General features: G+C 35.0%; 1 protein-coding gene across 1 annotated transcript in view; it reads left to right on the top strand.

The window, feature by feature from the left end:
* Positions 1-13,329, top strand: part of KIF18A (kinesin family member 18A) — an 86,474-nt gene that overhangs the window by 17,748 nt on the left and 55,397 nt on the right. The window contains exons 7-10 of the mRNA XM_010831790.1: positions 1,560-1,736; positions 3,214-3,288; positions 3,487-3,593; positions 8,058-8,220. Coding sequence (XP_010830092.1) covers positions 1,560-1,736; positions 3,214-3,288; positions 3,487-3,593; positions 8,058-8,220 — 522 coding nt within the window. The remainder of the gene's footprint in view (positions 1-1,559; positions 1,737-3,213; positions 3,289-3,486; positions 3,594-8,057; positions 8,221-13,329) is intronic.

The following is a 13,329-nucleotide window of genomic DNA, read 5'->3' as shown; positions in this document are numbered from 1 at the left end:
TGAGTTAAATATTAAAGAATATTGAGTTTTCTTAGGAATAGGAGCTTAGGGTATAAAATATAATTAAATCATCTAATAGGATAATGTTTGCTAGATGCCTTTGGGTCATTAAAAAATATTTTTTGTCTACTCAATGCCAGAAGTGCTTACAAGAGCACAGCATATTCAATAACTTCTATATTTGTAAAAATGACTTCCTTTTTTTTTTTAAGTTAATTGGCGCTGTTGGTTAAGAATCTGCCTGCCAATGCAGGAGACGTAGGAGATGTGGGTTTGACCCCTGGGTTGGAAAGATCCCCTAGAGTAGGAAATTGCCACCCACTCCAGTATTCTTGCCTTGAAAGTTCACGGACAGAGGAGCCTGGTGGGCTATAGTCTATGGGGTCGCAAAGAGTCAGACAAAACTGAGCACTCGCACACATGATAATTTTAGTTCAAACCAAGCTCAGAAGCTGTAGGAAAGTTACTGTTAAACTCCTCAAAATGTTGCATTTTGATAGATATGAAGTACATTAAAATGATTTGGGAACTCTTTTATTTTAAAAAAAAAGGCAAGTTTCTAAAATCACGTGCATATTACAAAAGCAAAATATATTTTGTATTCTAAGTTAAAATCTCAGAATATGTGAGCAGACAGTGTGGTATAGAGACTGATTTCCTAAATTTTGCCATTCATGAAATTTTTTCCATAACTGATTTAATAATCGACTGCTGTTGAGTCATTTGTTAGTCAGTGTTTAATGCATATCTTATACATGCAAAATCAATTCAGGTAGCACCAGCCCATGCACACTCCACACTGTTTGAGAAAGACTGCTCTGATGGAAAGCACAGTACTACTGGGAGCTGGGAGACCTCAGGCTAGTTTCTAGCTTTGTGAATTACCAACCATGTGACCTGACGCAAGTCATGTGGCTTTTTGCTTAGCTTCATTTTTTCCTTCTGTAATATGAAAAAGTTACATTGGATAGCATAAGATTGCTTTTTCTAGAAAAATAAAGTTATCTTAGACCTGTGGTTGTGCTTTCAGATAAAGTATTTGTAAGTTTATAATTTATTTAGTATTCTTATTAGATGGTTATTTAAAGAGAGAAGTAGCTCTCTACCATACAGAATTCTTATTATTCCTCTGGAGTATGTTTCTCCAGGGCATATATTACTTTCATATTTTAATTTCTTTTAAAAATGAAGTTTTTTTAATAGACATTTTGATTTTGAATAGTTTTAAATACAGAAAAGTTGATTAGATAATACAGGAAGATTTTATTCAATATACCCCAAGCTCAAGTTTCCTCTATTAATATGTCACATTAATACGGTACACTTATTACAACTAATGAAACAGTATTGATATTTTATAATTAACTAACATTCACACTTAATCAGATGGAGATATAATCTTTCAGTGGGAAATTTGTTTTTTATATTCACTGAGCAGTCCCATAAGATGTGTAAGGCTGGGCAAAGTTGTGCAGTGCTTAAATTCTTATAGTGAAATGGTAGCAGGTTTGCATTTGAATGTGGAAAATGACATAAGAATCCTGTTTTTCTTCTTTCAGAAAAAGAATCAGCATATTCCTTACAGAAATAGTAAGCTCACTCGCTTGTTAAAGGATTCTCTCGGAGGAAACTGTCAAACTATAATGATTGCTGCTGTTAGTCCTTCCTCTGTGTTCTACGATGACACATATAACACTCTTAAGTATGCTAACCGCGCAAAAGATATTAAATCTTCTGTAAGTGTGTTTACTCTGCCTTTGTTTTTAAGAGTACTTGGTGCATTTTTTTTTTCTTTTTTATACCTCTAGCGAAATATGAAATAGAGATATATTTCTACTAATGAGTTAAGAAATCAAGGCTAGAAATGTCTTTACTAACCCAGTTAATTGAGCATAAACTAGGACAATTAAAACATTAAGCATCTTAATTACATATATAATAAATATGATTTATTATTTTATTTAATTTTATATAAATTTAATATTATTTAATCTTTTGGAGAATTAGGATGTTTTAGTGCCTTTCTCTCTAACCTTTTTCACATCATGACACGTGATATTTTGATGGCATTTTGGTGTAACTGGTCAAGGCTTCTAACACATTTGTTGCAGCCAAAGCTGATACTCTGCTGTAGCCCAGCACCAGCAGTTTCCACCTGAAAACCATGGCCATGTTTGCTAATCTCTTCAAGCCTTAGTTATTTACTTCATCTATAAAGTAGATACAATATCTGTCTCAGTTTATAAAGTAAATAGTTTTTTAAAAATAATTTATTTTCACATTCATGGTATTGATGTAGCCAATCTGTATAGCTACAGCAATGTAATAATGAGTGGTTAGGCTGGTATTTTTGCCAATAATTTGGGGTAACTTTTTTTTAATGTAAGTCAAACATGATGATGGATGTGTAAAATCACAAGACTTCAGAGTTGTAATAGACCTAGAGTTCAACTGGTAAATAATGGCTTCTCTTCCCACTTACCCCTCTGCTACTCCCATTGATTGAAGATAAGTGGGTTATTGTCTTCCTTAGAGAAATACTCACATATTGTTTGTATAATAAATTGGGAAAGGTTGTGCTTTATTGAGTACACAGAAGTTTTCACACATATTTTTCATGCACTGCTTACACCAAACCACTGAGGGAGACATTTTTAGCTCTTCTTTACAGTTGAGGAATTACATGTTCAAAGTTGTAAATATTAAATTCTAAGTTAAGTGAGAAATGGGCAAGGCCTCGAAATCAAGTATTTGGATTTAATGTTCTTTCCACTATTCCATAGCTGCCAGGGGACTCATACTTTCATAAAAAGGATAAAATATATTGAGAACTTGTTAAAAGCTGCTTGAACATACAAACTGGTAAAAATTTAAATTGTCTCTGTATCTTAAAAGTTAAAGGACAAAGGAAAAAATGAGCAATTTTTATTTTATGAATGGCTGCTTTGTAAGTTCTTTAAAGTTCTTTAAAGTACCTTTTCTCTGATAATAAAGAAGGCAGTTTCTTAACGTTATTAACGTGCTCAGCATACCCTTACCCACTTGTCATAGATTTTAAGCATGAGCATAGTTGATTATATTGTCATGACTGTAATTGTCACAAATTCTGAGTTCATGAAGCTGAATAAATGAGGATGTAATGCTATTTTGTTTACATATATAACTGATTGTTATCTCTGTATATGCACAATCATAATTTCTTCTTCTTAACAGTTGAAGAGCAATGTTCTTAACCTCGACAATCATATAACTCAGTATGTAAAAATCTGTAATGAACAGAAGAAAGAGGTAAGTCTTTTCTTTACGTTGTTGCTAATCTCTCTCAGTTCCTCATTTATGGGATTCTGCAATCTTTATTGTCTAAAATTCTATTATCTATTATAATTGAAATTTTGTTCAGTTATTTTTCACAGCTAAAATTTTTCTGTGGCTGTGCATAATGGAAACATATAATTTGTATTTTTAACTGCTGTTTCTCTCTACTAGATTTTAATGTTAAAAGAAAAACTAAAGGCCTATGAAGAACAGAAAGCCTTTACTGATGAAAGTAGCAAAGTAATGATTTCAAACCCTCAGAAAAAAGAAATTGAAAGGTAAAATTGACATTAAGATCTCGTTTTAAGGATTTTGTAAACTTTAGTCAGATAATTAAAATTTAGTCAGAAATTTATCGTTATCATCATTTGTTGTGTGTCATTATATATTCTCAACTGTTCAGGAAGTCACAGATTGGTCTTATATGGTACACTTTGGAGATCAGGTAATTTTAATTGTGATTATACAGATAGTGAGAAGCAGGTCTTAAGTATGGGATAGAAAAAGTAAAACTAATTATGTCATTTATGAAATTGGTTTTTAATAGTTTCCATATTTTTCTTCTGTGGTGTTAGTCCCTTCTGGCTGCTACAACAAAGTGCCACAGACTGGGTTGCTTATAAACAAACAAAATTATTTCTTACAGTTCTGGGAGCTGGAATTCCTAGATTAGTGTGCCAGCATGGTTGGGTAAGGGCTGCTTTCCATGTTGTAGACTTCTTGAATCCTCACATAAGCAAAAGAGAGGGAGCTGTCTCTGGAGGCTCTTTTATAAGGGCACTAATCCTATCGATGAGGTCTCCACCCTTATGACCTACCTAAGCATCTTCCAAAGGCTCCACTTCCAGTACCATCACCTTAGGTGTTAGGTTTCATTCAACATGTAAATTTCGGGGGACACAAATGTGTTCAAGCAATGGCATCTGGCATTATCATTATTTACATGGTGCATATAAATTGTGTCTACTCTTTCCTTAACTTGATATAACTCTAATAATCCACTTTTTTATGCAATTAATTACTTAAAGGGACATCTCTCAATGATATAAGTTGACACAGAAAAATGACCTGTTTCATCTAAGTTTCTTAGCAGATAAATTTAAAAAACAAAAGCTGTAATACAGTACTCACAAGCACTAAGATAATTTCCAAGTTGCCCTAATGGGCAATAGTTGAAAAGCTTTGAATCTTGAGTAGTTCTAAGAAGACAGAAAGGAATTCTTGGATCAAACAAATTTGAAAATTGTTCCTTACTTAAGGAATCTTAAGAAGTTTCCAAAGTACATGAACATATTGAAAGCTCCAAGAGGCCCATAGGAAAAGCAACCTGTTCACCTTTGATTGAAGGTTGAGTAAGCCTTCTCCAAAGCTAATTTTCTATTATCATTAATATGAGAAACTAACCACATCTTAAAGCACTGATTACTCACACTTAGAACTCTTGAGTTTGCAGATGTCTTAGTGTACATAAGGAAGACTAGTGGACAGTGATTTTCAACCTAGTTTCAAGTGTGTATTGAAGTTTACATAAAATATCCTTGATTTGAAGAAAATAATTTTTTCTGCCTCCGTCTTACCCTAGATGTTAAGATAACTTCTAGGAAAATAACACTTTATTTTTTTAACTGTCTTTGTAGTTTTTGATGATATTTAGGCCCATATTAATTTCATCTGATGACTACAGCACCTCAGAAATTTGAAATGGGGTATTGTTTTCTAACTCACAGATTAGAACAAGAATTATATGTCATCCTTTCAAATCTTAATCCTGTGTTACCATACTGTGCTGTTTTACAGATACAATAAGAAACAATTAAACAATTATTTCTCTCTCAGTGACAATGAGTCCATTTTTCATACAGCATAAAGTTGTCCTGTGTATTATTAATAGCTCTGCTTATGCCAGAGATTTCCTTAATAGTGTTTAAATTATTTTCTGTTAATCCCACTAACAACCCACTGTCAAGCTAAAGTTATATTTAATAGTCTTATAATACTTTTTGTTATATTCTACCAACTTTACAGTGTCTTTTGAAAAATAACTTAAGTAAAATTGACTCCTCATTATTCATTTAATCTTAAAGATTCTAACTCTGCTATATCATTAGTTGTGTTATTATAGTTTGTTAGTCAAATATGGGATTGGTCCTTATGTAACCAGATAGCTCTTTGTTGTTGCAAGTTTCTTGAAAATTAAAGCAGCCACCCACTGCTCAAATTTGGAGTCATTGCTTGCATGAAATTGCTCAGCTCTACTTAACCAGATCTAATCATCAGTTGAAATTGTACAAATTGGTAGACTTTTCTGGAGTTGATATGGCTTTGAATCATTGACATTCGCTTTCTGGTTGTTGATTCAAGAAAGAGGTGCCTGAGCTATGAACACTTATTTGGGTATTTTTGACACTTCAACATGACTTAACCAACTATAAAAACTTTGAGTTGTAATTCTCTCAACAGATGAAATAATTTGCATGTATTTATAAAGAAGGTAATAATACAGCTATATATCCCAAAGCCTTTGTCATTCTCTCACCAAAGCATCTGTCTTCTGAAATAAATATATGTAATACTTTTTATCATATCATACTTCATATAGAATTTCTTTAATGCCATGAATTTTTGCTGTCTTTAAGAAATGTAATTTAAAAAAAAAAAGAAATATAATTTTTATGAAGTTTAAACGGGTAAAGGGAAGACTATGTACTATTTGCTCTCTGTTAAAGCTATTAGAAAGATAATACTCAAAAAAAACTTAAAGCATAATTGTTAAGCTACAATCCTTTGGCTACCTGATGCAAAGAGCCAACTCATTGGAAAAGACCCTGATGCTGGGAAAGATTGAAAGCATAAAGAGAAGAGGGTGGCAGAGGATGAGATGGTTAGATAGTATCACCGATTCAATGGACATGAATTGAGCAAACTTTCGGAGATAGTGAAGGACAGGGAAACCTGGCGTGCTCCCAGTCCACATGGTCGCAAAGAGTCAGAAACAACTGAGCAACTGAACAGTGGGAAAATACTCAAAAAAATCATAAAAAAGTATAATTGTTCATGTCCAGAGTAACTATATAACTTCACTTATGACTATACCAAGAAAATTGTCTAGAGTTCATCATATGTCACATAAAATTATTGGCAAAGATTTTGTTTTCTAGCTACACGAATGTTTTAAGTGACTAGAAAATAGTTATTAGTCAATCCCATAGGACTGTCTTTATAAAAAAATGATTTTTTTAAGAGCTTTCTTTGATACTAATTCCCTTCCTTCCTAATAACTAAACACCACCAACTAAAATAAGAATGAACCATAAAATTTCAAAACTGACAAATATTTAACTATGTCCTTGGGTAAAGTATTAACAGAAAATCTAAGAAATTATCTTCGGGTAGAACCTAAAGATAACTTATCAAATCATTTACTGGCATTAGAGTTGTTGTAATGTAATACAATGAAATTGCAATGTCCGTACATACTTCTTATGAAATATTTATCAGTTTGACAAAACTTCAGTGAAGTCGATGTATTGTGGTTTATATTCATTCCCAGAAGAGTTAAGAACTCTTTACTACTGACGTAAACTGTCAGTGTTTTTACCACAAATCCTTACAAATATACCTAAAATTCTTGCCAAGGAACATTTATTTTTAAATGCATATACTGTGTTACCATTTTATTTTAAAAGGTTCACAGTTACTTTTTCTTTGAGAGTTTTGCCTGTGTGTGATTGTCTCTACTGTTACTGTAGCTCAGACATGATCTGTGACCAATATTCTGCCGACCCTGGAGGAGCAGGATTGCAGGCTCCTTTTGTTGTTTAATCACTAGGTCGTGTCGAATTCTTCTGTGACCCCAAGGACTGTAGCCTGCCAGGCTCCTCTGTCCATGGGATTTCACAGTCAAGAATCCTGGAGTGGGTTGCTATTTCCTTCTCCAGGGAATCTTTCCAACCCAGGGATCAAACCCATATCTCCTGCATGGCAGGCAGATTCTTTACTGCTGAGCTACCGGGGAAGCCCATACACTCCATTTAGGGCTTTCACAGAAGTGATTCCACTTGAGGTCGTTATGCATTTGGAGGATATGTGAGTCATACTCCCCAACTTTGATTCCCTATATCTCTCTTGCATTTTGAAGGAAACACACTGGAGTGGCTTTTCTAGATTTACCACATTGTAAACTTGGATGTTTTGGGTCTTGGCATTGTCAGCTGACTTTTGGCCAGGCTGCAGGGGGTACCTGACCGTATGTTGTGTTTTCACTGTTACAAGTTCTGAAGCTAAAAATCGGCTATCTCACTTTCCCTAGGGGGCCATAGAGGCACCATATGATTATGCCACACACTGCTTACTTCTTCACAGCGAGCCAACACCAAAACAACACACAATACTGTGTTTCTGGGGCCTTGTGAATTGAGATAGTACAAGTCCACATTATCATCCTTTTCTTACAAAGTATTTTATTTTTGGTAAGTTACTGGATTATGCAGACAAAATACAGTGTATGACTGATACCATAGACCTTAATATACTGATATCTTTTAATAACATGACCTTTCTTGGAGAGGAGAGAAAGAGAAAGAAACCCAGTGTTATAAAAATAATATTCATAACCCTTTACCAGCGATCTCACTTTCCCTAGGGGGCCATAGAAGCACCATATGCCCTTATTCATGCAATTCTCTAAGTAAACTGCATTACCTATCACAAAATACTGAGATTCTATGTTTTATTTTTGTTAGATTTCAAGAAATTCTGAACTGCTTATTCCAGAATCGAGAAGAAATCAGGCAAGAATATCTGAAGTTAGAAATGTTGCTTAAAGAAAATGAACTTAAATCATTCTATCAACAACAGTGCCATAAACAAATAGAAATGATGTGTTCTGAAGACAAAGTAGAAAAGGTATTTAACAACTCTATCATTAATTCCTAGAGATGGTAAAAACATGGAGACTTATAATTCTAGAAATTTCATAGTGTTATATAATCACTCGTCTACAAATACCTGGAAATGCTAGAGGAAATAGAACATTCTTTGAAATGTATAGTTGAGTGTACAAGAAAAATAAATAAATTCCTAAGTGTCAGAAACAAAAAGGAAATAGCTGTAAAATCTCAGTTAAATCTGTTGCTTCTGTGAGGGTTGACAGAATGCTTAACAGGAAGTTAACACACTCAGGGAGAGTTGGGTACCAGAGTGCAGCAGAGAGAACAATTGACCCCAGACGCAGGCAGTGGTTTACAGCTTAGATCAGTAGGAGATTCCACCCACCCCATCCCATCCCCACCCCAGAAGAATGCTTTGTACTAACATTGTTACAGTTTCCATTGCATCAGTGCTTAAAAAAAAGATAAACTTTTAATCAGTTTTATTATTTAATGTTGTAAAGTGCACTGCTGTCCGCCTCATACACACAGACCACTTTCACTATCCTGCTTTGATGTACACTACTACTTAGATAAGGGGCCCAGGGAGACCGGGATTTAGAAATGAATGATAGTCCAAGAACTAGGAAACCTTCGCTGTTAGTATTGGAAGTATACCAGAAGAAAACATGTTACCAACTAGCACAGGAAAATAAGAAACCAAGCCTAGGGTAAGAAAGGAAAGTCTCTTTTGATGACCATCATTATTGGTACACTTTTCACAGGATTTTGAGGTTTGAATTTTTACATTCCATGTGTTTTGTTTAACAAATCCCTAAAGTGAGAAATTAGCATAGGAAATGGTATCAGAGCAATAATAATCTATAGGGAACTGAGTGGAAGCAATATAAAATCAGCCTAGTGAAACAAGCCTAGGTTTGGATTTTCAATTCAAACCACTAATGAGAGCTCACTGTCCAAAATTACAAAACATGTGAAACAGTCCTCCACAAGCAAGTCAGCAGACTTAGGAAATATGATAGAACCCCTCCCCTGCAAAACATCGGATACAACAAACTGATAAAACCTATAAAAACAAAAGTCATCAAAGAAGGAATCAAAGATGAAAAGAATATATATATATATGAGAAGAAAACAAATGAAACTTCTAGAAATTAAAGATTTATTCACTGGAATTTAAAGTTTCAGTTTACAGGTGTAGTTCAGTTCAGTTCAGTCGCTCAGTCGTGTCCGACTCTTTGCGACCCCATGAATCACAGCACGCCAGGCCGCCCTGTCTATCACCAACTCCCGGAGTTCACCCAGACTCACGTCCATCAATTTGGTGATGCCATCCAGCCATCTCATCCTCTGTCGTCCCCTTCTTCTGCCCCCAAACCCTCCCAGCATCAGAGTCTTTTCCAATGAGTCAACTCTTCACATGAGCTGGCCAAAGTACTGGAGTTTCAGCTTTAGCATCATTCCTTCCAAAGAAATCCCAGGGCTGATCTTCAGAATGGACTGATTGGATCTCCTTGCAGTCCAAGGGACTCTCAAGAGTCTTCTCCAACACCACAGTTCAAAAGCATCAATTCTTCGGCGCTCAGCCTTCTTCACAGTCCAACTCTCACATCCATACAGGTGTAGTACTAGGCCATATTTTAAATACTTGACATCCATTAACACATTTAATTCTCCAAAAATCCTGTGGGCTATATAATATTATTATCCTTGTAATTAAAATGAGGAAACCAAGGCCCAGAGAAGTCATTCTGTCAAAAATCACCCATTTCATAGAGTCCTGCTGCTGCGTATCCAACTCTGTGCAACCCCATAGACGGCAGCCCACCAGGCTCCCCCGTCCCTGGGATTCTCCAGGCAAGAACACTGGAGTGGGTTGCCATTTCCTTCTCCAATGCGTGAAAGTGAAGTCGCTCAGTCGTGTCCGACTCTTAGCGACCCCATGGACTGCAGCCTACCAGGCTCCTCCATCCATGGGATTTTCCAGGCAAGAGTACTGGAGTGGGGTGCCATTGCCTTCTCCGTCATAGAGTCCTAGCTACTATTTGAACTCAAGCAAGCTGATGCTGGAGCCTGAACTCTTGTCCCTGGAGGGAGGAGCCTGGTGGGCTACAGTCCATGGGGTTGCAAAGAGTTAGACACAACTGAGTGACTAAGCACAGCACACAAAGAGAGAATTAAAGAACTGGGAGATCTAAGGAAATCACACCAAATACAAGATAAAAAGATGGCAGATGTGAACAGGATGTTATGTAAAAAAAAAACTAGAAAGTCATGCATTCATCTAGTAGATATATTGAAGGAGATATGTTAATGCAAAAGGGGAAAGGATAATGTGCAAACTCTAAGGCTTATACTTTTCTAAAACTAATAAGTTGTCAATAAAATGTAAATTCAAGAAACATGAGTTGTAAGTAGGAAAGAAAAATATATACTTGGAGGTGTGCAACTCGAGTACCAAAAATCAGAAAAATAAGCATTTTGAAAATAATAGATTCTCCCCAGTTTTGGTGCTCATTGATGATAAGATTAATTGCATTTTTAAGTACTTTTGTACTTACTAAACACATTAATAAATGTGTTTATTAATAATACATTAAATCAGTCATTCAAAGTAGTTTATATAATTTAATCACATAGAGATTAAATACATGAAATGTATTCACATATTACTTATTAAAACCTTTCTTTTGTAGATAACCCCCAGTCCTGTTAGATTTCCACCTTAACCAAGTCTTCTTTTCCCACTTTCCCAGAAGTAACAGTTATCTATAAAATTTTTACATATTTTTTAATATCTGAAAGCCATCAAACTTTTATAGTGCTTGAAAAAACTATCATTCTAGGTTTTTTCAGCCCAAGAAATGGGAAAGATGTGATAGGCTAAGAAATTAATCATAAAGCATTAATAATGTGTCATGGATATGAGAATATCAGTTACTATTAAACTAATTATCAAAATTAGTAATTTATTTACTGAATATGCATTTATTATGCCTTATTGAAAATGTTTGTTTTAAACCACTTTATTGAGATACGATTGATGTTTAAAGAAACTCACAAACATTTAACGTAGACAACTTGACAGGTTTCAAGATAAATATAAACTAGTGACACCATCACCACAATCTATGCCATAATCCTGTGTCACACCTCCTAAAGTTTCCTCCCACCCACTTTAGTAGTAGTAGTAGTATATTAACAGAAACGTTTAACATAAGATCTATCCTCCTAATGATTCTTAAGTATACAACAATACACTATGATTCAGCTTTTAAAAAAGAAGAAAATCATGCCATTTGCAACAACATAGGTGAACCTGAAAGACATGCTAAGTGACATAAGCCAGACAGAGAAGGGCGGATTCTACATGATACTATTTATATGAAAAATCTAAAACCATCAAATTCAGAAGTAGAATCAAATGGTGTTGCCAGGAGTTATGGGGAAGGCAAAATCAGGAAGTACTAGTCAAAGGGTACAAAGTTTTAGTTATGTAAAACAAATGCACCCTAGAGATCTACTACTGTACAGCATAGGGCCTATAGTTAGTAATCTATTGAATACTGAAAATTTCTTTTTAATTTTGTTTTTCAAGTGTATATAAAATGTTCCTCACATCATTTTAAGGCAGAAGACTAGAATGTATATCTTTGTTTAAAATTTGTTGCTATGTACTTTAACTTTCTTGAACTACAAGATTGTTGCCAGTATTTTTGATAACCTTCATGACTTCCAAATAATAAAATATCTCGTAGGACTAATATTGGGTTGGCCAAAAAGTTTATTTGAAGTTTTTCTGAAAAACTCAAACAAACTTTTTGGCCAACCAATATATTAGTTTGTTATTATGAAATCCCTACATATGTTAGTTAAGTGGAATTCTGAAAAACTGCTGTATTATCTATTCTAAAAGTTGTATGTTATATCTCAGTTATTTGCATTTGCTATAATTTGCAGTTTGAACATCAGGAAATTCACAGTTCACATATTGCTGAAGCCTGGCTTGGAGAATTTTGAGCATTACTTTCCTAGTGTGTGAGATGAGTGCAATTGTGCGGTAGTTTGAGCATTCTTTGGCATTGCCTTTCTTTGGGATTGGAATGAAAATTGACTTTTTCCAGTCCTGTGGCCACTGCTGAGTTTTCCAAATTTGCTGGCATATTGAGTGCATCACTTTCACAGCATCATCTTTCAGGATTTGGAATAGCTCAACTGGAATTCTGTCACCTCCATTAGCTTTGTTCGTGTGATGCTTTCTAAGGCCCACTTGACTTCACATTCCAGAATGTCTGGTTCTAGGTCAGTGATCACACCATCGTGATTATCTGGGTCGTGAAGATCTTTTTTGTACAGTTCTTCTGTGTATTCTTGCCATCTCTTCTTAATATCTTGTGCTTCTGTTAGGTCCATACCATTTCTGTCCTTTATCGAGCCTATCTTTGCATGAAATGTTCCTTTGGTATCTCTGATTTTCTTGAAGAGATCTCTAGTCTTTCCCATTCTGTTGTTTTCCTCTGTTTCTTTGCATTGATCGCTGAAGAAGGCTTTCTTATCTCTTCTTGCTATTCTTTGGAACTCTGCATTCAGATGCTTATATCTTGCCTTTTCTCCTTTGCTTTTCGCTTCTCTTCTTTTCACAGCTATTTGTAAAGCCTCCCCAGACAGCCATTTTGCTTTTTTGCATTTCTTTTCCAAGGTAATGGTCTTGATCCCTGTCTCCTGTACAATGTCACGAACCTCATTCCATAGTTCATCAGGCACTCTATCTATCAGATCTAAGCCCTTAAATCTATTTCTCACTTCCACTGTATAATCATAAGGGATTTGATTTAGGTCATACCTGAATGGTCTAGTGGTTTTCCCTACTTTCTTCAATTTAAGTCTAAATTTGTTGAAGCTGGTTTTAGAAAAGGCAGAGGAAACAGAGATCAAATTGCCAACATCCGCTGGATCATGGAAAAAGCAAGAGAGTTCCAGAGAAACATCTATTTCTGCTTTATACTGTGCCAAAGCCTTTGACTGTGTGGATCACAATAAACTGGAAAATTCTGAAAGAGATGGAAATACCAGACCACCTGATCTGCCTCTTGAGAAATTTGTATGCAGGTCAGGAAGCAACAGT

Source organism: Bison bison, unplaced genomic scaffold (genome assembly GCF_000754665.1).
Source record: "Bison bison bison isolate TAMUID 2011002044 unplaced genomic scaffold, Bison_UMD1.0 scf7180017864531, whole genome shotgun sequence".
Lineage (NCBI taxonomy): Eukaryota > Metazoa > Chordata > Mammalia > Artiodactyla > Bovidae > Bison > Bison bison.
Note: the sequence above shows the minus strand (reverse complement) of the source record. Positions and strands in the feature narration are given on the sequence as shown.